At 39.8% G+C, this 26,613-nt stretch overlaps 1 protein-coding gene across 3 annotated transcripts in view; it reads left to right on the forward strand.

The window, feature by feature from the left end:
• Positions 1-26,613, forward strand: part of UACA (uveal autoantigen with coiled-coil domains and ankyrin repeats) — a 247,718-nt gene that overhangs the window by 143,047 nt on the left and 78,058 nt on the right. For all 3 annotated transcript variants that reach the window (XM_053718478.1, XM_053718477.1, XM_053718479.1), the window contains exons 4-5: positions 19,721-19,785; positions 19,944-20,001. In XM_053718478.1, the coding sequence (XP_053574453.1) occupies positions 19,721-19,785; positions 19,944-20,001 (123 nt within the window). The remainder of the gene's footprint in view (positions 1-19,720; positions 19,786-19,943; positions 20,002-26,613) is intronic.

Raw genomic sequence — 26,613 nt, forward strand, 5'->3', positions numbered from 1 at the left:
CACATCCCGGGAGTGGAAAATTGGGAAGCGGATTTTCTGAGTCGTCAGATATTGCATCCGGGGGAGTGGGAACTCCATCCGGAAATCTTTGCCCAAGTCACTCAACTTTGGGGCATTCCAGACATGGATCTGATGGCCTCTCGTCAGAACTTCAAAGTTCCTTGCTACGGGTCCAGATCCAGGGATCCCAAGGCGGCTCTAGTGGATGCACTAGTAGCACCTTGGACCTTCAAACTAGCTTATGTGTTCCCGCCGTTTCCTCTCATCCCCAGGCTGGTAGCCAGGATCAATCAGGAGAGGGCGTCGGTGATCTTGATAGCTCCTGCGTGGCCACGCAGGACTTGGTATGCAGATCTGGTGAATATGTCATCGGCTCCACCTTGGAAGCTACCTTTGAGACGAGACCTTCTTGTTCAGGGTCCGTTCGAACATCCGAATCTGGTTTCACTCCAGCTGACTGCTTGGAGATTGAACGCTTGATTTTATCGAAGCGAGGTTTCTCAGATTCTGTTATCGATACTCTTGTTCAGGCCAGAAAGCCTGTAACTAGAAAGATTTACCACAAAATTTGGAAAAAATATATCTGTTGGTGTGAATCTAAAGGATTCCCTTGGGACAAGGTTAAGATTCCTAGGATTCTATCCTTCCTTCAAGAAGGATTGGAAAAGGGATTATCGGCAAGTTCCCTGAAGGGACAGATTTCTGCCTTGTCGGTGTTACTTCACAAAAAACTGGCAGCTGTGCCAGATGTTCAAGCCTTTGTTCAGGCTCTGGTTAGAATCAAGCCTGTTTACAAACCTTTGACTCCTCCTTGGAGTCTCAATCTAGTTCTTTCAGTTCTTCAGGGGGTTCCGTTTGAACCCTTACATTCCGTTGATATTAAGTTATTATCTTGGAAAGTTTTGTTTTTAGTTGCAATTTCTTCTGCTAGAAGAGTTTCAGAATTATCTGCTCTGCAGTGTTCTCCTCCTTATCTGGTGTTCCATGCAGATAAGGTGGTTTTACGTACTAAACCTGGTTTTCTTCCAAAAGTTGTTTCTAACAAAAACATTAACCAGGAGATTATCGTACCTTCTCTGTGTCCGAAACCAGTTTCAAAGAAGGAACGCTTGTTGCACAATTTGGATGTTGTTCGCGCTCTAAAATTCTATTTAGATGCTACAAAGGATTTTAGACAAACATCTTCCCTGTTTGTTGTTTATTCAGGTAAAAGGAGAGGTCAAAAAGCAACTTCTACCTCTCTCTCTTTTTGGATTAAAAGCATCATCAGATTGGCTTACGAGACTGCCGGACGGCAGCCTCCCGAAAGAATCACGGCTCATTCCACTAGGGCTGTGGCTTCCACATGGGCCTTCAAGAACGAGGCTTCTGTTGATCAGATATGTAGGGCAGCGACTTGGTCTTCACTGCACACTTTTACCAAATTTTACAAGTTTGATACTTTTGCTTCTTCTGAGGCTATTTTTGGGAGAAAGGTTTTGCAAGCCGTGGTGCCTTCCATTTAGGTGACCTGATTTGCTCCCTCCCTTCATCCGTGTCCTAAAGCTTTGGTATTGGTTCCCACAAGTAAGGATGACGCCGTGGACCGGACACACCTATGTTGGAGAAAACAGAATTTATGTTTACCTGATAAATTTCTTTCTCCAACGGTGTGTCCGGTCCACGGCCCGCCCTGGTTTTTTAATCAGGTCTGATAATTTATTTTCTTTAACTACAGTCACCACGGTACCATATGGTTTCTCCTATGCTATTATTCCTCCTTAACGTCGGTCGAATGACTGGGGTAGGCGGAGCCTAGGAGGGATCATGTGACCAGCTTTGCTGGGCTCTTTGCCATTTCCTGTTGGGGAAGAGAATATCCCACAAGTAAGGATGACGCCGTGGACCGGACACACCGTTGGAGAAAGAAATTTATCAGGTAAACATAAATTCTGTTTTTTTTTTTTTTTTTTTTAAACTTCTCATTTAGTTGATGAATTTTCAAATGACCGACAACATTCTGAATTATCCTTCTCTGATAATGATTTATCTCATTCAGAATATCCTTCATCAGATATTGACACTAACAAATCTACTTTTTTACTTTTAAATAGAGTACATTCGTTCTTTGTTGAAAAGGTGTTGATTATTTTGGATATTGAGGAGACTAGTCCTCTTAATTTTAAGGCTAGCTAACATTTAAATTCTGCTTATTAACCTCCTGTGGTTACTTCAGAGTTTTTTTTTCCAGTTCCTAATACTGGGGAATGGAATAGGCCTGGTACTTCTTTTATTCCTTCTTTAAGGTTTTAAAATTGTATCCTTTGCCAGCAGTTAGTTTGGAGTTTTGGGAAAAGATCCCCAAAGTTAATGGGGCTATCTCTACTCTTGCTAAACGTACTACTATTCCTATGGAAAAAATAGTATTTATTTTAAAAATCCTTTAGATGGGAAACTTTTCTAAGGAAAATTAATTTATTTTCAGGTCCTTTTCTTGGTGCAGGGATTATTCTAGTATATCACATTTAATATACTTGAATCCCAATATTCAACTATCTCTGACTTGGTGGTTAGATCACCATTGTATAGTTCTACGGGTCTCTTCGGTTCATCCAACCTGGACCATGATCACAACAGATGCGAGTCTTTTAGGTTGGGACGCTGTCTGGGATCTCTGACAGCACAAGGGGTTTGGAAATCTCAAGAGGCGAGATTACCATTCAATATTTTGGAACTCCGTGCGATTCTCAGAGTTCTTCAGTTTTGGCTTCTATTTGGAGAGAGACGTTTATTGGTTTTCAGACAGACAATGTCACAACTGTGGTGTATGTCAATCATCAGGGTGGGACTCTCAGTCCTCAGGCTATGAAAGAAGTATCTCAGATACTTGCTTGGGCAAAATCCAGCTCCTGTCTAATTTCTGCGGTCCATATCCCAGGTATAGACAATTGGGAAGCGGATTATCTCTGTCATCAAGCTTTACATCCAGAAGAATGGTCTCTTCACCCAGATGTGTTTTTTCAAATTGTTCAGATGTGGGGGCTTCCAGAAATAGATCTGATGGCATCTCATCTAAACAAGAAACTTCCCAGGTACCTATCCAGGTCCAGGGATTCTCAGGCGGAAGCAGTGTATGCATTGACACTTCCTTGGAGTTATCAACCTGCCTATATTTTTCCGCCTCTAGTTCTTCCTTCAAGAGTGATTTTCAAAATCATCATGGAGCAATCGTTTGTGCTGCTGGTGGCTCCAGCATGGCCGATCAGGTTTTGGTATATGAATCTTGTTTGGATGTCCATTTGCCAACCTTAGCCACTTCCATTAAGGCCAGACCTTATATCTCAAGGTTCGTTTTTCCATCAGGATCTCAAATCATTAAATTTGATGGTATGGAAATTGAACGCTTAGTCATAGAGGTTTCTCTGACTCAGTGATTATTTCTATGTTGCAGGCTCGTAAATCTGTGTCTAGAAAGATTTTTTTATCGAGTTTGGAAGACTTGCATTTCATGGTGCTCTTCTCATACATTCTCTTGGCATTCTTTTAGAATTCCTAGAATTTTACAGTTTCTTCAGGATGGTTTAGCTGAGGGTTTGTCTGCAAGTTCTTTGAAAGGTCAAATCTCTGCTCTTTCTGTTCTGTTCTACAGAAAAATTGCTAAACTTCCTGATATTCATTGTTTTGTACAGGCTTTGGTTCGTATCAAGCCTGTCATTAAATCAATTTCTCCTCCTTGGAGTCTTATTTTGGTTTTGAAGGCTTTACAGGCTCCTCCGTTTGAGCCTATGCATTCTCTGGACATTAAATTACTTTCTTGGAAAGTGTTGTTCCTTTTGGTCATCTCTTCTGCTAGAAGAGTTTCTGATTTATCTGCTCTTTCTTGTGAGTCTCCTTTTCTGATTTTTCATCAGGATAAGGCGGTTTTTGCGGACTTCGTTTAAATTTTTACCTAAAGTTGTGAACTCCAACAACATTAGTAGAGAAATTGTTGTCCCTTCTTTGTGTCCTAATCCTAAGAATTTTTTGGAGAGATCCTTACATTCTTTGGATGTGGTAAGAGCTTCAAAATATTATGTTGAAGCTACTAAAGATTTCAGAAAGACTTCTAGTCTATTATCTTTTCTGGTTCTAGGAAAGGTCAGAAGGCTTATGCCATTTATTTGGCATCTTGGTTAAGCTTTTGATTCACCAAAAAATAAGTGACCAGCGCCAAAAAATATAAATTACTACAAACTCCAACTAGAAAAAATAGGTTACCCTCAAAGACCTACAGGACTAATCAATACAAAATACAAAGCACTAGGGAGCGCTGAAACCAGCTTAAGAGTAAGGATTATAGAATATATATAATAATAAAACACCTAACCTGATACTAATATAATACTACTATAATAGGCAATATGTATAATACATGTAAATATAAATTGTGAATTATGAATTATGTGTGAAAAAAATCTTTTCAAAATTGGAAAAAATGATATATGGAAAAAAATTCAATTCTATAGAAGATGCCAGCAACAAATACTAGAATTGCATATCTATATATAAAAAACTTTATTACAATATAGGTCGACCTATTCAAGACATACAATAATAAATCACAAAATTAAGAAAAAAAGAAAATTAGTATAAAAAACTCCTTAAACCAAAAGTTCATGCATAAGAAACAGTTCCCAGGAGTGGACGATTTTTCCGCTTGTTACTATGTGGACCCACGCTCATACAAGGATGCTGTTCTGTGTATAGTTGTAAGAGGAGCGTTCCCAGGACAAAAGAGGCAGTCGCAGCCAATGATGGTATTTCCCCTACGGACAAGGAATCCTCTTAGTAAATGTCACACAGCAAATAGCAGGGGAAGTTACATCCGTACTTACATAATAATAAGCAGCAACCGGCCTCCAAACTTGAACCAACGATCTGTGGACACACCTTCCAATAGTAACCAATGGCCACTGGAAACAGAAAAGCTTTAACAGGGAAAAGCAATTAGATATACTAGGCTAGAAACCCAGTGCATTTTTTGCAGCTTTCTTTTACAGGATATGCATTCTCGCTCCCAAGGCCTGTTTATAATGGCCAATGCTGCACAAAAAACACCTAGCAGAGGGTTATTCAGCCACAAGATATCTGCACAAATAAAATACTCCAAAGGTGTAGGAGTTAGTTTAAAATAGAGCAAATAGAGCAACTAGTTTCAAAATGTAATCTCTTTTTCAAGCTCTCAAAAGAGCTTCTTTCTGTGGGTGATATTTCTGACTCACGGAAGATGATGCAACCTGATTCTGATATTTCTACATTTAAATTTAAGCTTGAACACCTCCGCGAGTTACTCAGGGAGGTTTTAGCTGCTCTGAATGACTGTGATACAATTGCAGTGCCAGAGAAATTGTGTAGACTGGATAAATACTATGCAGTGCCGGTGTGCACTGATGTTTTTCCAATACCTAAAAGGTTTACAGAAATTATTACTAAGGAATGGGATAGACCAGGTGTGCCGTTCTCTCCCCCTCCTATTTTTAGAAACATGTTTCCAATAGACGCCACCACACAGGACTTATGGCAGACAGTTCTTAAGGTGGAGGGAGCAGTTTCTACTCTAGCAAAGCATACTACTATCCCTGTTGAGGACAGTTGTGCTTTCTTAGATCCAATGGATAAAAAGTTAGAGGGTTGTTGGGTGCGAAAGCTCTGATCCCTGCCCATTGGAAATCGACAGTGGTGCCCTCATTAGACGACTGGAAACTGAGAGTTCATGACCTCCTGCGGCTGGAGAGATATCATTACATGCTTATAGCAAAACTTGATGTACATGAAATTTTACTCCAGATGTGGAGTGGGGGAACACCTGCCCCTTAGATAAGTATCCGGCCCTCCTGGGCTCACACTGAATGGCTCTTTGTTGGCCCTATTCTTCCTACCCCTGTTCTGGGGATGACCCCTCCCCTAAATGCCTAACACGCGAGGTCCTGCCCCTGGCCTGATTCGTTAATTTTTTATTTTTTTTTCTTTCTTTCTTTCTTTCTTTCTTTCTTTCTTTCTTTCTTTCTTTCTTTCTTTCTTTCTTTCTTTCTTTCTTTCTTTCTTTCTTTCTTTCTTTCTTTCTTTCTTTCTTTCTTTCTTTCTTTCTTTCTTTCTTTCTTTCTTTCTTTCTTTCTTTCTTTCTTTCTTTCTTTCTTTCTTTCTTTCTTTCTTTCTTTCTTTCTTTCTTCTTTTCCCCTTTTTATTGATACCAATATAACTATATAGTATGTCGCTTCAATTTAATAATAACTATTAAATATATACCCCTCCAGATTTAGTGGAATGTAAAGTGGTAAGGAAAACTGGAAAAGATAGAGCTTACTCTTTTGCATGTATCTTTGTTCACGTTTGTTTTCAAATAAATCTCTTAAAAAAAAAAAAAAAAAAGTTAGAGGGTTACCTTAAGAAAATGTTTATTCAACAAGGTTTTATCCTACAGCCCCTTGCATGCATTGCTCCTGTCACTGCTGCTGCAGCGTTCTGGTTTGAGTCTCTGGAAGAGGCTCTACAGGTAGCGACTCCATTGGATGACATACTTGACAAGCTTAGAGCACTTAAGCTAGCCAATTCTTTTGTTTCTGATGCCATTGTTCATTTGACTAAACTAACGGCTAAGAATTCTGGTTTTGCTATCCAGGCGCGCAGAGCGCTGTGGCTTAAATCATGGTCAGCTGACGTTACTTCAAAGTCTAAGCTGCTTAACATTCCCTTCAAGGGGCAGACCCTATTTGGGCCTGGTTTGAAGGAGATTATTGCTGATATCGCTGGAGGAAAAGGTCATGCCCTTCCTCAGGAAAGGTCCAAATCAAGGGCCAAACAGTCTAATTTTCGTGCCTTTCGAAACTTCAAGGCAAGTGCGGCATCAACTTCCTCTAATGCAAAACAAGAGGGAACTTTTGCTCAGTCCAAGACGGTCTGGAGACCTAACCAGACCTGGAACAAGGGTAAGCAGGCCAAAAAGCCTGCTGCTGCCTCTAAGACAGCATGAAGGAACGGCCCCCTATCCGATAACTGATCTAGTAGGGGGCAGACTTTCGCTCTTTGCCCAGGCGTGGGCAAGAGATGTTCAGGATCCCTGGGCGTTGGAAATTATATCCCAGGGATATATTCTGGACTTCAAGGCTTCCCCCCCAAAAGGGAGATTTCACCTTTCACAATTATCTGCAAACCAGATAAAGAGAGAGGCATTCTTACACTGTGTACAAGACCTCCTAGTTATGGGAGTGATCCATCCAGTTCCAAAGGAGGAACAGGGACAGGGATTTTACTCAAATCTGTTTGTAGTTCCCAAAAAAGAGGGAACCTTCAGACCAATTTTGGATCTAAAGATCTTAAACAAATTCCTCAGAGTTCCATCGTTCAAAATGGAGACTATTCGTACCATCCTACCTATGATCCAGGAGGTTCAATACATGACTACAGTGGATTTAAAGGATGCTTATCTTCACATTCCGATACACAAAGATCATCATCGGTTTCTCAGGTTTGCCTTCCTAGACAGGCATTTACTTCCAAATTGCCAAGTCTCATACGGACATAGTGTTGGCATTTCTGAGGTCGCATGGGTGGAAGGTGAACGAGGCAAAGAGTTCTCTATCCCCCCTTACAAGAGTTTCCTACCTAGGGACTCTGATAGATTCTGTAGAAACTAAAATTTACCTGACGGAGTCCAGGTTATCAAAACTTCTAAATTCCTGCCATGTTCTTTATTCTATTCCTCGCCCTTCGGTGGCTCAGTGCATGGAAGTAATCGGCTTAATGGTAGCGGCAATGGACATAGTGCCGTTTGCATGCCTACATCTCAGACCGCTGCAACTCTGCATGCTCAGTCAGTGGAATGGGGATTACACAGATTTGTCCCCTCTACTAAATCTGGATCAAGAGACCAGGGATTCTCTTCTCTGGTGGCTATCTCGGGTCCATCTGTCCAAAGGTATGACCTTTCGCAGGCCAGATTGGACAATTGTGACGACAGATGCCAGCCTTCTAGGTTGGGGTGCAGTCTGGAACTCCCTGAAAGCTCAGGGATCGTGGACTCAGGAGGAGTCACTCCTTCCAATAAACATTCTGGAACTAAAAGCGATATTCAATGCTCTTCAGACTTGGCCTCATTTAGCGACAATGAGGTTCATCAGATTTCAGTCGGACAACATCACAACTGTGGCTTACATCAACCATCAAGGGGGAACAAGGAGTTCCCTAGCGATGTTAGAAGTCTCAAAGATAATTCTCTGGGCAGAGATTCACTCTTGCCACCTATCAGCTATCCATATCCCAGGTGTAGAGAACTGGGAGGCGGATTTTCTAAGTCGTCAGACTTTTCATCCGGGGGAGTGGGAACTCCATCCGGAGGTGTTGGCTCAATTAAGGCAATGCTGATAGATGCTCTAGCAGCGCCTTGGTCCTTCAACCTGGCTAATGTGTTTCCACCGTTTCAAACAAAAGAGAAACAAACAGTTACCGGTATCAGCGCTTGGGTCCTGGTAGTTTATAATAATTGAAGAAAGAGAAGCCGGTTGAGGTTGTTCTATGATAGTAGGTGAAAAAGTTGCAGGCTGGCTGGTATGAGCAAACCAGCTGATGGTCCCGGAACCTCTGCTGTTCAGATCCGGATGTGCTGCTGCCCGTAGTGGAAGGTGTGTGCTCTCAGGTTACACCCAATCAGGAACAGGAACTAAGACAGGATAGAAGACAGGCGCAGCCCAATTCAAGTGCAGGGTAATTTATTTGGACATATGTGCAAATACACAATACATACTTACAAACGTTTAAAAGATAAAACAGCAAAATGGGTTAAAATGATCCCTCCAGTAAGATAATCGAATTCACAGCCCAGGCACGAACATCTCAGTCGGATAATACCAAGTCTGGGTGAGAGGTGCTGGAACTAAAATTACTCCTGGTGGTGTAAAACAAATGACTCTACGTACGTTTCGTCTGAGTTCGCTCAGACTTTATCAAGAGTATATAAAAAAATGACAATAAGCTGAATGCATCACAGGGCTCAGACCAACTTTATAAGAGAGCCACTGTGGGTGGAAAAAGGATTCTCAGCCAATCAGTGATCTTGCTGTGTATGCAAGCTGATCATGAAAGGCTGAGTCCAATAACAATTAAACAAGGTCCTGATTGTTACTGCTATTGTACATACTGACTCACAAACAAGAAAAATAAAAAAAAAATATTTAAAATGTGTGTTAATGCCTGTACCAACTGTATCTGAATGATAGTTTTTGATAAAAGCATCTCTAAAAACGCCTAAAAGGATACATAACACTTGCCTAATAAAAAATATTTAAATATTTAAAGGAATATCCCTTGGCCCTGAATGGTGGCGGTAGATATTAAAAGTTGAAAATTGCAAATTGAACGTCACATGAAAGCTTGTAAGTCTAGATCCACATTAAGACCATGAGGCTGCATGGAGTCAAGTTGGTAAATCCAATATGACTCCCTGCGTCTCAATGTAAGAAGTCTATTAGGAAATTTGTTTGCTGGAATCCAGTCTATTATTTGTATTTTTAAAGAACTGGGGTCTTTATTGTGGTGCAGCCTAAAGTGTTCTGATACACTATGTGTGGTGAGACCTATCTTGATGTTATTAACATGCTCACTAAGTCTAGTGCGTACATTTCTTTTCGTTCTACCGATATAGATCAGGTTGCATTTGCAACTGAGAAGATAAACGGCATAATTGGTGCCGCAATTACATTTATATTTCATTTTAAATGATTTAGATCCATTGTAATTTATAAAGGAATTCCCCGTTTTGATGTAACTACACATTCCACACCTACTCACCCCACATCTATATGTTCCTGGTTTCTGTTCCAGCCAGGTTGTTGGTGTAATTTTGTCTCTTGGGGCAGTACGTAATTTGGTGGGAGCTAGAATATTTTTCAGGTCTCTGTTTTTTCTAAAAGTTACTAGCGGGGTTTTGTATAAGGTAGCTCCTAAAATAGGGTCCGCTTTTAATATTCCCCAATGTTTTTTTAAAACATTTTGAATGTCTCTGCTGCCTTGATTATATGTGGTGACAAACCTGACTTCCCTACTTGGATTGTTAATATTCTGTTTGGCCCTATTTTTAGGTTGTAGAATATTTGTTCTATCCATGATTCTGACCCTTTCTTTTGCTTTTTGTAAAACTTTCGGATCATAGCCTTTCTCCCTGAACCTATTATCCAAAATTGCTTCCTCTCTATAGTAGTCAGTGTCTTTGGTGCAGTTCCTTTTAATCCGCTGGTACTGACCTAGCGGGATATTGGTTTTCCACCTTAGTAGGTGGCCGCTTTTTGCGTTCCAAAACCCATTTTTGTCAGTGGGTTTGTGGTAGTTGGAAACTGCTATTTTCTGATTATCATCCACAAATAGCACTAAGTCTAGAAATTCTACTTTTTGTTTGTCTATTTTGGAAGTAAATTTGAGATTGTAAATATTGTTGTTCATGTGGTTCAGCAGTTCCCCACAGCTAGTTTCTGAACCCCTCCAAATCATAACGATATCATCTATATACCGATGGTACTTAATTAGATTACTGCTGTGGGGATTGTTGGCCCAAATGTATTTAGATTCAAAATTGTCCATATAAATATTAGCATACGATGGGGCAAATGTAGTCCCCATCGCAGTCCCTTGTATTTGACAGAAAAATTGTTTTTCGAAAACAAAATAATTATGATTCAATATGAATCTAATACCCATTAAAATGAAATCTAAGTGTTTTTGAGAAAAATTTGCATTTTGTAGTTTCTCCTGTACAGCATTGACTCCTGAGTCATGGGGGATGCAAGTGTACAAGGAGGACACGTCACATGTTATCCAAATATAATCATCTTGCCACTCAAATCCCTCAAAGTTGTTAATGGTGTGTAGAGTATCTCTCAGGTAGGCCTTAGTTTCTTTAACAAGGGGTTGGAGATAATAATCAATATAGGTCGAAAGATTATTGGTAAGGGAACCTATACCTGATATGATTGGCCTACCGGGATCTGAACAGCAGAGGTTCCGGGACCATCAGCTGGTTTGCTCATACCAGCCAGCCTGCAACTTTTTCACCTACTATCATAGAACAACCTCAACCGGCTTCTCTTTCTTCAATTATTATAAACTACCAGGACCCAAGCGCTGATACCGGTAACTGTTTGTTTCTCTTTTGTTTAAAGTGCACTTTGTATATCGGCTGCTCAGTCCTGTTAAGCTGTTTGATTTGCACAGTTATCATCTACTGTCTTGCCGCTATCTAAACCCTACATGTGAGTTAAGAAAAGACTGTTACTAAAGGTTTCACCAAATCCAACTGATCTTTCTCTGTTTTCCACATTGACTCTAACTCAGTCTGAATCACGCTTCTACTACGGAACAGAGAACTTCTCTATTATACCCCTTGACCTCAAAACCGGGTCAGCAGAATTAGGTACGGCTGTAAGGGCTTATGCACTGATTGAAATACTTCGGTACATAACGCTTCTCAAGACCGATATACTGAACTAATACTGCTCGCATATTTTCTACCAGTCTTAATTTTCCCACACAGAGGAGGTTTTGACAAAGCCCGGCTCTTTTTAAACTTTTGCGCTCTTCTGTTCTCTCCTCACATCTCAGCAATAGAGCCAGTGTGTACATAAGTGGTTCTAACAGCCAACAGGTTGAGATTTATGTTTGCATGATGCACATGATTGCTTGTTGTTTTTAATTGCATAATATTCTCTGCATTTTTGATCAATATCTTTTAAGTTAGAATTTATTTAAAAGACAATTGCTAGTTTCCTTTCTTAGTATCATAGTGATCCTATGCACTTAGTATAAGGGTACATTACTTATTTCTACTACCGCTTCTTACTATTGCTCATTATTCTCTTTACTTTCATTTAAATACCCACACATTGCCATTGGCCATTTACTCATTTTAGTTTTATTATCAATTATTTTCTTTACCTTTTTATAAAATCATTTATAAATATTAGCTTTTAGGCCCTTATCCTCACCCACAATGACCAGTTCTATTTTTGGAGATTGTCCCACTAGACACCTCAGACAGAGGTCCTCAAATTTATTGGACCATAATTCAGAAATAAACATCAATTCAGAGTCCAATAACCCACGGGAGCTCTTTAGAGAATTAGAAAAATTATTAAATTGTGACACCAAAGAATGGCAGGATTTGATATTGCTTGATAACTATATCCTCCATGATATAGTCCCTAGGGGACTGAGAGTGTACAAACGTCCTGCATTTGAGTTGGAGGAAGTTGAGTACATGACGGAGTGGGACAAAGCTTTTCATGATTGTTCCATCACATTAATCAAGATTTTAATTAAATATAGGGAGTTTAAGTTGGATAAAATCAAAACTGATCTCGACACTTTACTTCCAAAAATTCAAAGATACCAATCAGATGATTATTGGAAATCACTTAATGAAAGCATACAAGAGAGGAACACCAAGTTGAGCATAGATTTGATAAAAACCAAACATAAGAAATTATGCAGAGACATGGAAGATTATAAGAATGATCAGGTCTATGATTACAATGTGAAACATACAAATACACATAACCAAGATATTGATAAAACTCATAGGAATAGTGATGCCAACAGAGCTAGACCTGTAATAACAACTGATCACACAATCAGAACACACACCAATACCAGGGATGTATACAATTCACATTATAATTTCAATATGAAGAATAATAAGAGCACTTATAATCAAACTCCCAACAGAACTTATGGGGGTTATAACAAACAGCCCAATAAACAGAAATACACCCATCAAGACCCTAGGGATCAATTATCCAATGCTAGTAACCACAATAGTAGAACATTGTCAACGCCCACCCACCACACCTGGCGTCAAAATAGACCCAGTCACTTTACTCCACCTTTTCTGAAACACTTGGATAAACAACATAATAACAATGGCAAACAAGGATCCCATTCGAACTTAGCAAATAGTTTTCATTCTGCCAATAGATATCAGACCTTAGAAAAATATGGGGAGGGAGACTTCAGGGATGAAAGTTGGTATAGACAAGGAGCCAAACCCAAGATACAGTCTTACCCTCATATATCCCATTATACCAATGGTGAACCAACTTTCAATAATAATCATGAATTGGGTTTTTTAGATCTGGCCATCCCCCCAACAACAAGGCTTCGAAATTTAAAAGAAACAGAAAACAGAAATTTCCAACATTTAAAAGTCACTCCTGGAAAAAGGAGAGGAAGCGGGGATGTAGAGGGGGGAGAAAGGTCCAGAGACTTAAATCCAAAAAGGATGAGATAGAGAGAAATAAGGCTAATATCTTTAACTTGTCAAGCATAACTCTTAGTGACAATGAGGTCAACCTTCTAGCTAAAGGGCTGAACTTTGCCCCCAAATCAGCACCAGATAAGTTTCAGACATATATAGATATACAAAAGTATATCCGTAATCTTACACTGAAAAGATACTTTATTAAAAGTGCCCCAAAAGTATATAATCCAGTACAGATCAGTTTTAATGAGAACGACTATAAAACTATAGGAGTCCTTAATGAATTGCAACAAGATGGCACAGATTCATACCCTACAACCTCAGAGGATCTAAACCTTGGGGATCTTTCGATTCATGAGTCTAATGACTCAATTGAGCATAGTAACTTAAAGAGGAAATCTAGTTTTTACCCATATTCAGCCCAGGGTGAATACATCAGCACCTTTAACAGACTAGTCTGTAGTGATTTAAAAAAATTATGGGAAACTAAAAATAAAACTTGGGTAACCAAATACAATGATAATCTTTCTACACAGGAAAGAAATACTTTAAAATCTCTTCAAAAAAATAATATCATAATAAGAGCAGCGGATAAGGGAGGAGGTGTCGTTGTACAAGACAGATGCGACTACCTCCAGGAGGCTAATAACATCCTTAGTGACACCCAAACCTATAAAAAATTACATTTTGATCCCACTCAAAAATATAAAAAAGAACTTTTTTCTATCTTGAAGGATGCAAAAAATAACGACATTCTAAACAATGATGAATTTAATTATCTAATGGAATTGCATCCATCAATACCCACTTTCTACCACCTGCCTAAGGTGCACAAAACCTTAGTAGCACCTCCCGGTAGGCCAATCATATCAGGTATAGGTTCCCTTACCAATAATCTTTCGACCTATATTGATTATTATCTCCAACCCCTTGTTAAAGAAACTAAGGCCTACCTGAGAGATACTCTACACACCATTAACAACTTTGAGGGATTTGAGTGGCAAGATGATTATATTTGGATAACATGTGACGTGTCCTCCTTGTACACTTGCATCCCCCATGACTCAGGAGTCAATGCTGTACAGGAGAAACTACAAAATGCAAATTTTTCTCAAAAACACTTAGATTTCATTTTAATGGGTATTAGATTCATATTGAATCATAATTATTTTGTTTTCGAAAAACAATTTTTCTGTCAAATACAAGGGACTGCGATGGGGACTACATTTGCCCCATCGTATGCTAATATTTATATGGACAATTTTGAATCTAAATACATTTGGGCCAACAATCCCCACAGCAGTAATCTAATTAAGTACCATCGGTATATAGATGATATCGTTATGATTTGGAGGGGTTCAGAAACTAGCTGTGGGGAACTGCTGAACCACATGAACAACAATATTTACAATCTCAAATTTACTTCCAAAATAGACAAACAAAAAGTAGAATTTCTAGACTTAGTGCTATTTGTGGATGATAATCAGAAAATAGCAGTTTCCAACTACCACAAACCCACTGACAAAAATGGGTTTTTGAACGCAAAAAGCGGCCACCTACTAAGGTGGAAAACCAATATCCCGCTAGGTCAGTACCAGCGGATTAAAAGGAACTGCACCAAAGACACTGACTACTATAGAGAGGAAGCAATTTTGGATAATAGGTTCAGGGAGAAAGGCTATGATCCGAAAGTTTTACAAAAAGCAAAAGAAAGGGTCAGAATCATGGATAGAACAAATATTCTACAACCTAAAAATAGGGCCAAACAGAATATTAACAATCCAAGTAGGGAAGTCAGGTTTGTCACCACATATAATCAAGGCAGCAGAGACATTCAAAATGTTTTAAAAAAACATTGGGGAATATTAAAAGCGGACCCTATTTTAGGAGCTACCTTATACAAAACCCCGCTAGTAACTTTTAGAAAAAACAGAGACCTGAAAAATATTCTAGCTCCCACCAAATTACGTACTGCCCCAAGAGACAAAATTACACCAACAACCTGGCTGGAACAGAAACCAGGAACATATAGATGTGGGGTGAGTAGGTGTGGAATGTGTAGTTACATCAAAACGGGGAATTCCTTTATAAATTACAATGGATCTAAATCATTTAAAATGAAATATAAATGTAATTGCGGCACCAATTATGCCGTTTATCTTCTCAGTTGCAAATGCAACCTGATCTATATCGGTAGAACGAAAAGAAATGTACGCACTAGACTTAGTGAGCATGTTAATAACATCAAGATAGGTCTCACCACACATAGTGTATCAGAACACTTTAGGCTGCACCACAATAAAGACCCCAGTTCTTTAAAAATACAAATAATAGACTGGATTCCAGCAAACAAATTTCCTAATAGACTTCTTACATTGAGACGCAGGGAGTCATATTGGATTTACCAACTTGACTCCATGCAGCCTCATGGTCTTAATGTGGATCTAGACTTACAAGCTTTCATGTGACGTTCAATTTGCAATTTTCAACTTTTAATATCTACCGCCACCATTCAGGGCCAAGGGATATTCCTTTAAATATTTAAATATTTTTTATTAGGCAAGTGTTATGTATCCTTTTAGGCGTTTTTAGAGATGCTTTTATCAAAAACTATCATTCAGATACAGTTGGTACAGGCATTAACACACATTTTAAATTTTTTTTTTTTTATTTTTCTTGTTTGTGAGTCAGTATGTACAATAGCAGTAACAATCAGGACCTTGTTTAATTGTTATTGGACTCAGCCTTTCATGATCAGCTTGCATACACAGCAAGATCACTGATTGGCTGAGAATCCTTTTTCCACCCACAGTGGCTCTCTTATAAAGTTGGTCTGAGCCCTGTGATGCATTCAGCTTATTGTCATTTTTTTATATACTCTTGATAAAGTCTGAGCGAACTCAGACGAAACGTACGTAGAGTCATTTGTTTTACACCACCAGGAGTAATTTTAGTTCCAGCACCTCTCACCCAGACTTGGTATTATCCGACTGAGATGTTCGTGCCTGGGCTGTGAATTCGATTATCTTACTGGAGGGATCATTTTAACCCATTTTGCTGTTTTATCTTTTAAACGTTTGTAAGTATGTATTGTGTATTTGCACATATGTCCAAATAAATTACCCTGCACTTGAATTGGGCTGCGCCTGTCTTCTATCCTGTCTTAGTTTCCACCGTTTCCTCTGCTCCCTCGTCTGATTGCCAGAATCAAGCAGGAGAGAGCATCGGTGATCTTGATAGCGCCTGCGGGGCCACGCAGGACTTGGTATGCAGATCTGGTGGACATGTCATCCTTTCCACCATGGACTCTGCTGCTGAGACAGGACCTTCTACTTCAAGGTCCTTTCAACCATCCAAATCTAATTTCTCTGAGGCTGACTGCCTGGAGATTGAACGCTTGATTTTATCAAAGCGTGGTTTCTCTGAGTCAGTCATTGATACCTTAATTCAGACACGAAAACCTGTCACCAGGAAAATCTATCATAAGATATGGCGGAAATATCTTTATTGGTGTGAATCCAAGGGCTACTCATGGAGTAAAGTCAGGATTCCCAGGATATTATCTTTTCTCCAAGAAGGATTGTCAGCTAGTTCCTTAAAGGGACAGATTTCTGCGCTATCTATTCTTTTGCACAAGCGTCTGGCGGATGTCCCAGACGTTCAGGCATTTTGTCAGGCTTTAGTTAGAATCAAGCCTGTGTTTAAACCTGTTGCTCCACCATGGAGTTTAAATTTGGTTCTTAAAGTTCTTCAGGGGGTTCCGTTTGAACCTCTTCATTCCATAGATATCAGACTTTTATCTTGGAAAGTTATTTTTTTGGTAGCTATTTCCTCGGCTCGTAGAGTTTCCGAGTTATCTGCCTTACAATGTGATTCTCCTTATCTGATCTTCCATGCAGATAAGGTAGTTCTGCGTACCAAACCTGGGTTTTTACCTAAGGTGGTATCTAATAAGAATATCAATCAAGAGATTGTTGTTCCGTCTTTGTGTCCTAATCCTTCTTCAAAGAAGGAACGTCTATTACACAATCTGGACGTGGTTCATGCTTTAAAGTTTTACTTACAAGCTACTAAAGATTTTCGTCAAACATCTGCTTTGTTTGTTGTCTACTCTGGACAGAGGAGAGGTCAAAAGGCTTTGGCAACCTCTTTCTTTTTGGCTAAAAAGCATAATCCGCTTAGCCTATGAGACTGCTGGCCAGCAGCCTCCAGAAAGGATTACAGCTCATTCTACTAGAGCTGTGGCTTCCACATGGGCCTTTAAAAATGAGGCTTCTGTCGAACAGATTTGCAAGGCGGCGACTTGGTCTTCGCTTCATACTTTTTCAAAATTCTACAAATTTGATACTTTTGCTTCTTCGGAGGCTATTTTTGGGAGAAAGGTTTTACAGGCAGTGGTACCTTCCGTTTAAGTACCTGCCTTGTCCCTCCCTTCATCCGTGTACTTTAGCTTTGGTATTGGTATCCCACAAGTAATGGATGATCCGTGGACTGGATACACCTTACAAGAGAAAACATAATTTATGCTTACCTGATAAATGTATTTCTCTTGTGGTGTATCCAGTCCACGGCCCGCCCTGTCATTTTAAGGCAGGTATTTTTTAATTTTAAACTACAGTCACCACTGCACCCTATGGTTTCTTCTTTCTCTGTATGTTTTCGGTCGAATGACTGGATATGGCAGTTAGGGGAGGAGCTATATAGACAGCTCTGCTGTGGGTGTCCTCTTGCAACTTCCTGTTGGGAATGAGAATATCCCACAAGTAATTGATGGATCCGTGGACTGGATACATCACAAGAGAAATAAATTTATCAGGTAAGCATAAATTATGTTTTATGTAAGAATTTACCTGATAAATTCATTTCTTTCATATTGGCAAGAGTCCACGAGACCCACCCTTTTTATGGTGGTTATGATTTTTTTGTATAAAGCACAATTATTCCAATTCCTTGTTGATGCTTTTGCTCCTTTCTTATCACCCCACTTCTTGGCTATTCGTTAAACTGAATTGTGGGTGTGGTGAGGGGTGTATTTATAGGCATTTTGAGGTTTGGGAAACTTTGCCCCTCCTGGTAGGAATGTATATCCCATACGTCACTAGCTCATGGACTCTTGCTAATATGAAAGAAATGAATTTATCAGGTAAGTTCTTACATAAATTATGTTTTTTTTACTCTTGGCGCAAAAATTTAAAAAATCAAGCAGCTTGGCTTTGTTTGATCTCTTGTAACCATACATCTTCCTCTTGATCACATTCCAAAAGGTTTTCAATAGGGTTCAGGTCTGGAGATCGGGCCGGTCATGACAGGGTCTTCATCTGGTGATCCTCCATCCACACCTTGATTGACCTGGCTGTGTGGAATGATCCTGCTGGAAAAATAGATCCTAAGAGTTGGGTAACGTCAGAGCAGAAGGAAGCAAGTTTTCTTCCAGGATAACCTTGAACATGGCTTGATTCATGCGTCCTTCTGACGGATTCCAGCCTTGGATTGGGGTTTCCAGCAGGACAATACACCATGCCACACAGCCTGGTCAATCAAGGTGTAGATGAAGGACCACCAGATCAAGACCTTGTCATGGCCAGCCCAATCTCGAGACTTGAAACCCACCGAAAACTTGGAGTGTAATCAAGAGGAAGATACAAGGTCACAAGCCATCAAACAAAGCCGAGCTGCTTGAAGTTTTGCACCAGGACTGACATAAAGTCACTTAACAGCAATGTGAAAGACTGGTAAAGAGCATTACAAGACAAAGGAAAAATGTGATTGAAAAACAAAGTTATTCTACTAAATATTGATTTCTGGACTCTTGCTAAGTTATTAGTATTGTGTTGTTCACAAATGAATATGAACTTGTTTTCTTTGCATTATTCGAGGACTGAAAACACTGCATCTTTTTTGTTGTCAATTTCTGCAAGGAAATGCAATATTTTTGTTTTTCTTCCAGAGCTGTGTGTATGTATGTATGTATGTATATATGTGTGTGTGTGTGTATGTATATAAATACAATATGTGTGTGTGTGTGTATGTATGTATGTATATGTGTGTGTGTGTGTGTGTGTGTGTATGTATGTATATGTGTGTGTGTGTGTGTATATATATATATATATATATATATATATATATATATGTATGTATATATATGTGTATGTATATAAATGCAATATGTATGTGTGTGTGTGTATGTATGTATGTATCTATGTATGTATCTGTGTGTGTGTATATGTATATAAATGCAATATGTATGTGTGTGTGTGTATGTATGTATCTATGTATGTATCTGTGTGTGTGTGTGTATATGTATATAAATGCAATATGTATGTGTGTGTGTGTGTGTGTATGTATGTATCTATGTATGTATCTGTGTGTGTGTGTGTATATGTATATAAATGCAATATGTATGTGTGTGTCTGTTATAGCGTTAAATCTAGCCTTGATTTTTAAAGATATATTTTTTGACAGGAAGGAATGCTCTGCATCTGTCTGCAAAGTATGGCCACTCCCTTTGCCTCCAGAAGCTGCTGCAGGTAAGGTGGCATTTTGCTGGGCATTGCAAGGGAGGCAGAGTTTTCTCTGAAGTAGTGATGATGCAATAAAATATAGTGGTGGCGGGGGGGGGGGGGGGGAATCAAGGCTCTTCGTCTCTGAAATAGTTGAATATTTTTGTGTTGCCTTTTATTTTAAGTTCAACTGCCCAACAGACAATGTGGATCTGCAAGGCAGGACAGCGCTGCACGATGCAGGTAAGCAGGCACCGAGCTGCAAATTCTATCTAATATTGTTGTCTTATTAGTGCACAAATGCACAGTGGTAACTAGACTAGTACTCCAAGGTTCATAGTAAATGTGTAGAACAAACAAAGGCACCACAGCTTGTTCTGTGGCTCGCCGCCAGCAGCAGCCCTTTTTTAACTCAGTGTTTGCCTTTCACAGAGGAGAACATTCTTGTATCATCTGTTGTGTCCTACAAAAAAGGATAGTCCAGCCCCAAAATACCATTCAGTCCTCCTGTTATGGCAATCCCAGATACATTTCTGCCTTGTGTGGGCCTTTTCAGTGAGGTGCTGCCATATCCCTCTGGTTATCTAAATCAGTGTTTCTCACCCCCGGTCCTCAAGTTCCCCTAACAGCCCAGATTTTCATTATAGCTGAACTAAAGCACAGGCAAAATAATCAGCTGATGGGTGAGAGCAGGTTAGTAACCATGGTTATTGATCAGCTGATTATTTCACATGTGCTCTAGTTCAGCTATAATGAAAACCTTGCCTGTTGTGTGGGTACTTGAGGACCGCTGTTCTACATCACCCATAGTAAGACTAGTATACTAAGGGTCATGGTAAGCAGGAAACAGAGAGAAGCTCTCAAGCAGGGAACAAATATAAGCATTATAGCTTGCTCTCTGTCTAGTCACCACTCCAAGAGCAGCCTTTTGTGCCTTTCACAAAGAACTTTTCTGTAGGATATCAATTTGGTCCCAACTAAAAAAGGACAGTCCACCCACAAAATAGCAGAGCATCTCTCTCTCCCAACAGGGACCAGACTGATATATTGCTGGGGCCGGCGCTAGCCACAATAGAAAATATTACACTATAATATAAGTAATTCTGATGTTTCAATCAAGTGATGTTTTAAAAATGAAAAATGTTAAAGGGACAATAAAGTAAAAAAATGTCTTTTATGATTTAGACAGAGCATGCAGTTTTACATAACTTAAATTTACTACTATCTAATTTGCATTGTTCTCTTGGCATACTTTGTTGAAAAGCATACCTGGTTAGGCTCAGGAACAGTCATGCACTACTGTGAGCTAGTTACTGATTGGTTAGCTCGCCAGATGTGTTTAGCTAGCTCCCACTAGGGAATTGCTGCTGATTCAACAAAGGATACCAAGAGAATGAAGTGAAATAGATTAGAAGTAAATTGGAAAGTTGTTTAGAATTGTATGCTCTACCTGAATCATGAAGTATATTCTCATGGATTGGAGCTATATTTCAACAAAGGTTACCAAGAGTTAAGTGTAATCTGTTATTTATTTATTTTTGTTTGCTGTTTTTCTGAATTTTAATTTTCGGTTACTTTAAATGAGGAATTTATCTGATCATGAAATACATAGTGTGACATCATATCATGCCTGCTGGTTACGCTATACATTTGTGTGTATTTCAACCCTTCTTTTACACAGTATGCAACATTATTTATTTATTATTTTTTAATGGAAACACTTTTATATCTTTTCATGTTTTTACTTTGAATAAAATTAACATTTTTGTGCTGTGGGAACTAGTGATTGTCTTAAAGGGACAGTATACACTCATTTTCATATCACTGCATGTAATAGACACTACTATAAAGAATAAGATGCACAGATACTGATATAAAAATCCAGTTTAAAACTGTTTAAAAACTTACTTAGAAGCTCTCAGTTTAGCTCTGTTGAAAAGGTAGCTGGAAAGCCCACTGCAAGTAGTAAATAAGACACTCCCCCCCCTCCCCCTTCTTTTGCATATGAAAAGACCCTTTACACAAACAAGAGCAAGCTGGAGTAGGTAACTGACGGTATTCACATAAAACCTTGGGGCTTGGTTAGGAGTCTGAAAATCAGAGCAATGCTACTTAAAAATAAGCAAAAATACACATTTAAAAAAAACAAAAAACTTTATGGGCTATATAAATAGATCATCTACAAAACATTTATGCAAAGAAAAAATGAGTGTATAATGTCCCTTTAAAGCAGATAATACCCACTACTAATGGAAGGCTGATATCTGCTGCTGCCTCTTGTTTTCTATAGCCAAAACTGCACTACTGAGATTTTCAGTATAGTCTGCAGTTTCAGCAGGAAAAAGCAGGTGTTTCAAATGACAAGATAAAGGTAAATGAGCTATTTGTAAACAATGTAATATATTGCAGCATGTAAAATGGATAGTAAAACACATTAAGGGCTAGATTACAAGTAGAGCGCTAATTTATCATGCGCCCGCAAATGGGCATATTTGCCCGTTTAACCCCTTATGGACCAATGACGGAATTATTCCATCATGGTTGTCCATGCCATAAGGACCCATGACGGAATAATTCCGTCATGCGCTAAAATTAGCCCCAGATCGTCGTGGTAGGCTTAATGCTCTTGCTAGCGTCCTCAGTGTCTGAGGCAGACTAGCAACAGCAAATCATGATGTTCGAGCTCACGTGATCGCTGTGACAGCCAATCACAGCCGTCACAATGTTGCTGGGACATCAGATCCGCCTACCTCCACCTCTGTTCGGTTTGTAAAGTGGAGAGAGACAGATCTTTGTTACTTTGAATGCTGTAAAAAAAAAAAAATCCAAAGTATTAATAAAAGTTAAAATACCCAGTCCTTTATTTATTTTACTTTTCTTAAGCTGCAGTAAGTATGTACACTTTATTATTACCAAAACTGGGAAAAAGTTGTAATTTTTTATTTATTTTTTGGTATTTTGTATATAATAAATGAACTTAATATGTATATGTCGCATCAAATTAAAGCCCTTTTTGTCCTTTAAAAATTGTATATTATATGTGTTGGTGCAATAAATGAGAAAGATGGAAGAAATTTCGGTTGAACACACACATAGCAAAAATTGCTTTGATCCTTAAACGAAAGACAAGCATCTGAAGCTTGGTCCTTAAGGTGTTACGGGCACGTCCTAAATAACCAGCCATTACAAGTGGCTGGTTATTGCTACCGTGAGCTCGCTCTGAAAATTGACCAGAGGTCAGACGTCTGGTTAATTTTCTAAATGTCCTCCAATTACCCCCAAATTTCAGTGTATTAATCTTTAAAAACTAAAAATATCAACATTTTTTAATTTTTTGTAAGGCAGTGATAAGGGGCTAAAAGATGGCGGTGTGGGTTGTTTAACCCCTTAATGACCAAGGGCGTACAGGGTACGTCCTACAAAAAATTTAACTTAAGGACCAAGGACGTACCCTGTACGTCCTCAGGGTTTTCAAGCACTGGAAGCGATTGTGATCGCTTCCAGCTGCTTTCATGTTATTGCAGTGATGCCTCAATATTGAGACATCCTGCAATAACAAAAAAATTTTAAGCATCCGATACAGAGAGAGAGAGACACTCTGTGGCCCTCTCTGCATCGGCCAGCGATGGTGCCAATCGTTAGTGGGTGGGAGCCATAGCAGGGTGGCGGGTGGGCGGCCCATCGCTGGTGCTAGATCTGGTTCCTGAGTGTCCGGAATGGGGCGGGGTACGGGGCTCACCTTTATCCCACATTTGTTAACTGACATTAACGGTGTGAACTGTGCAAGGAGGGAGAGTGAGGGGGAAATAAAATGCTTGTAAAGGGATCAGGGAGGTGGGTAGTGTATTGAGGGGGGGCAGCTACACTACAGAAAATGGGGTGTGACTGTGCAAGGAGGGAGAGGGAGGGGGAAATTAAATGCTTGTAAAGGGATCAGGGAGGTGGGTAGTGTATTGAGGGGGGGCAGCTACACTACAGAAAATGGGGTGTCTAGTTTGTTTTGGGAAAAAAAGGCAATTTTTTTTAATAAACTGGGTACTGGCAGACAGCTGTCACTACCTAAGATGGAGGCCATTAGGGGGAGGCTGAGAGAGCTGGTTGGGGGGTAATGGGGGATCCTACACTTATTATATATATAAATATATCACACCTTTATTTTTATACTGTGGCAGACTTTCTGGCGGTGACAATTATGGGGGAGGGAAGGGAGCGGTTTGAGGAGGGTCAGGGGGTAGGATGTGTCAGGTGGGAGGCTGATCTCTACACTAAAGCTAAAATGAACCCTACAAGCTACTTAATTATCCCCTTAACTGCTGGGCATAATACACGTGTGGTGCACAGCAGCATTTTGCAGCCTTCTAATTACCAAAAAGCAATGCCAAAGCCATATATATCTGCTATTTCTGAACAAAGGGGATCCTAGAGAAGAATTTACAACCACTTGTGCCATGATTGCACTGTTTGTAAATTAATTTCAGTGAGAAACCTAAAATTCTGAAAAGGTTAACTATTTCTTCTGTTAAGTGTGATCAGTCCACGGGTCATCATTACTTGTGGGATATTAACTGCTCCCCTACAGGAAGTGCAAGAGGATTCACCCAGCAGAGTTGCTATATAGCTCCTCCCCTCTACGTCACCTCCAGTCATTCTCTTGCACCCAACGACTAGATAGGATGTGTGAGAGGACTATGGTGATATATTTAGTTTTTATATCTTCAATCAAAAGTTTGTTATTTTATAATAGCACCGGAGTGTGTTATTCCTTCTCTGGTAGAATTTGAAGAAGAATCTACCTGAGTTTTTCTATGATTTTAGCCGGAGTAGTTAAGATCATATTGCTGTTTCTCGGCCATCTGAGGAGAGGTAAACTTCAGATCAGGGGACAGCAGGCAGATTAATCTGCAAAGAGGTATGTAGCAGTTTATTATTTTCTGACATGGAATTGATGAGAAAATCCTGCCATACCGTTATAATGTAAACTCAGCCTTGAATGCAGTAGATGTAGCTGATATCAGGCTGTCATGTATGTATATTTTACACTTCAGTTTTCTGGGAAATGGTACTTCTCTGGCTTTTAAACTGTATACATAGACTTAACCTATTTTGCAGGGACTTGCAATAGGTTTTAAATGACAATTAATTATTGAGGTAAAACGTTTTTTTGCTGGCATGTAAAAACGTTTTTTTCTCTGAGGTACTGGGTGAAAAAATGTTTTGGGCACTTTTTTTCCACTTGGCAATAGTTTTGATTTAAATTAGAGCAGTTCACTGATCCCTCTCACTGTTATGTGTGTGGGGGAGGGGCCATTTTGGTGCTTTCACTATGCATCAGAAAAACTCAGTCAGAGGTTCATTTTCTTCCTGCATGATCCGGTTCATCTCTACAGAGTTCAGGGATCTCAAGAGTCTCTTTTTTGAGGGAAGTAATCATTCACAGCAGAGCTGTGCTGATTGTATTGACTGTGATATAAAAAACGTTTATTTGTGTATTTTTTTCTGCTGCCTGGGTTAGTTATCATCTAAGGTTTGCCTTTTTAGACAGGCATTACCAGTTTGTAGCTCTTCCATTCGGACTGGCTACGGCTCCAAGAATCTTCACAAAGGTTCTGGGCACTCTTCTGGCGGTACTAAGACCGCGAGGAATTTCAGTAGCTCCGTACTTAGACGACATACTGATACAAGCTTCAAGCTTTCAAACTGCCAAATCTCATACAGAGATAGTACTGGCATTTCTAAGGTCGCATGGATGGAAAGTGAACGAAGAGAAAAGTTCTCTCTTTCCACTCACAAGAGTTCCCTTCCTGGGGACTCTGATAGATTCTGTAGAAATGAAGATTTACCTGACAGAGGACAGGTTAACAAAACTTCAAAATGCATGCCGTGTCCTTCATTCCATTCAAGAGACCAGAAATTCTCTTCTATGGTGGCTTTATCGGCCACATCTGTCCAGGGGAATGCCATTCAGCAGGCCAGACTGGTCAATTGTAACAACAGACGCCAGCCTACTAGGTTGGGGCGCTGTCTGGAATTCTCTGAAGGCTCAGGGACTATGGAATCAGGAGGAGAGTCTTCTTCCAATAAACATTCTGGAATTGAGAGCAGTCCTCAATGCTCTTCTGGCTTGGCCCCAGTTAGCAACTCGGGGGTTCATCAGGTTCCAGTCGGACAACATCACGACTGTAGCTTATATCAACCATCAGGGAGGGACAAGAAGCTCCCTAGCAATGATGGAAGTATTGAAGATAATTCGCTGGGCAGAGTCTCACTCTTGCCACCTGTCTGCAATCCACATCCCGGGAGTGGAGAACTGGGAGGCGGATTTCATCCGGGGGAGTGGGAACTTCATCCAGAGGTCTTTGCCCAAATACTTCCACGTTGGGGCAAACCAGAGATAGATCTCATGGCGTCTCGACAGAACGCCAAGCTTCCGCGCTACGGGTCCAGATCCAGGGATCCGGGAGCGGTCCTGATAGATGCCTTGACAGCACCATGGACCTTCAGGATGGCTTATGTGTTTCCACCTTTCCCGATGCTTCCTCGATTGATTGCCAGAATCAAACAGGAGAAAGCATCAGTGATTCTAATAGCGCCTGCATGGCCACGCAGGACTTGGTATACAGATCTGGTGGACATGTCATTCTGTCCACCTTGGTCGTTACCTCTGAAACAGGACCTTCTGATTCAGGGTCCTTTCAAACATCAAAATCTAACTTCTCTGAAGCTGACTGCTTGGAAATTGAACGCTTGATCTTATCAAAGCGTGGTTTTTCTGAGTCAGTTATTGATACCTTAATACAGGCTAGGAAGCCTGTCACCAGAAAGATTTACCATAAAATATGGCGTAAATACCTATAT

This window comes from Bombina bombina, chromosome 6 (assembly GCF_027579735.1).
Source record: "Bombina bombina isolate aBomBom1 chromosome 6, aBomBom1.pri, whole genome shotgun sequence".
Classification (NCBI taxonomy): Eukaryota; Metazoa; Chordata; class Amphibia; order Anura; family Bombinatoridae; genus Bombina; species Bombina bombina.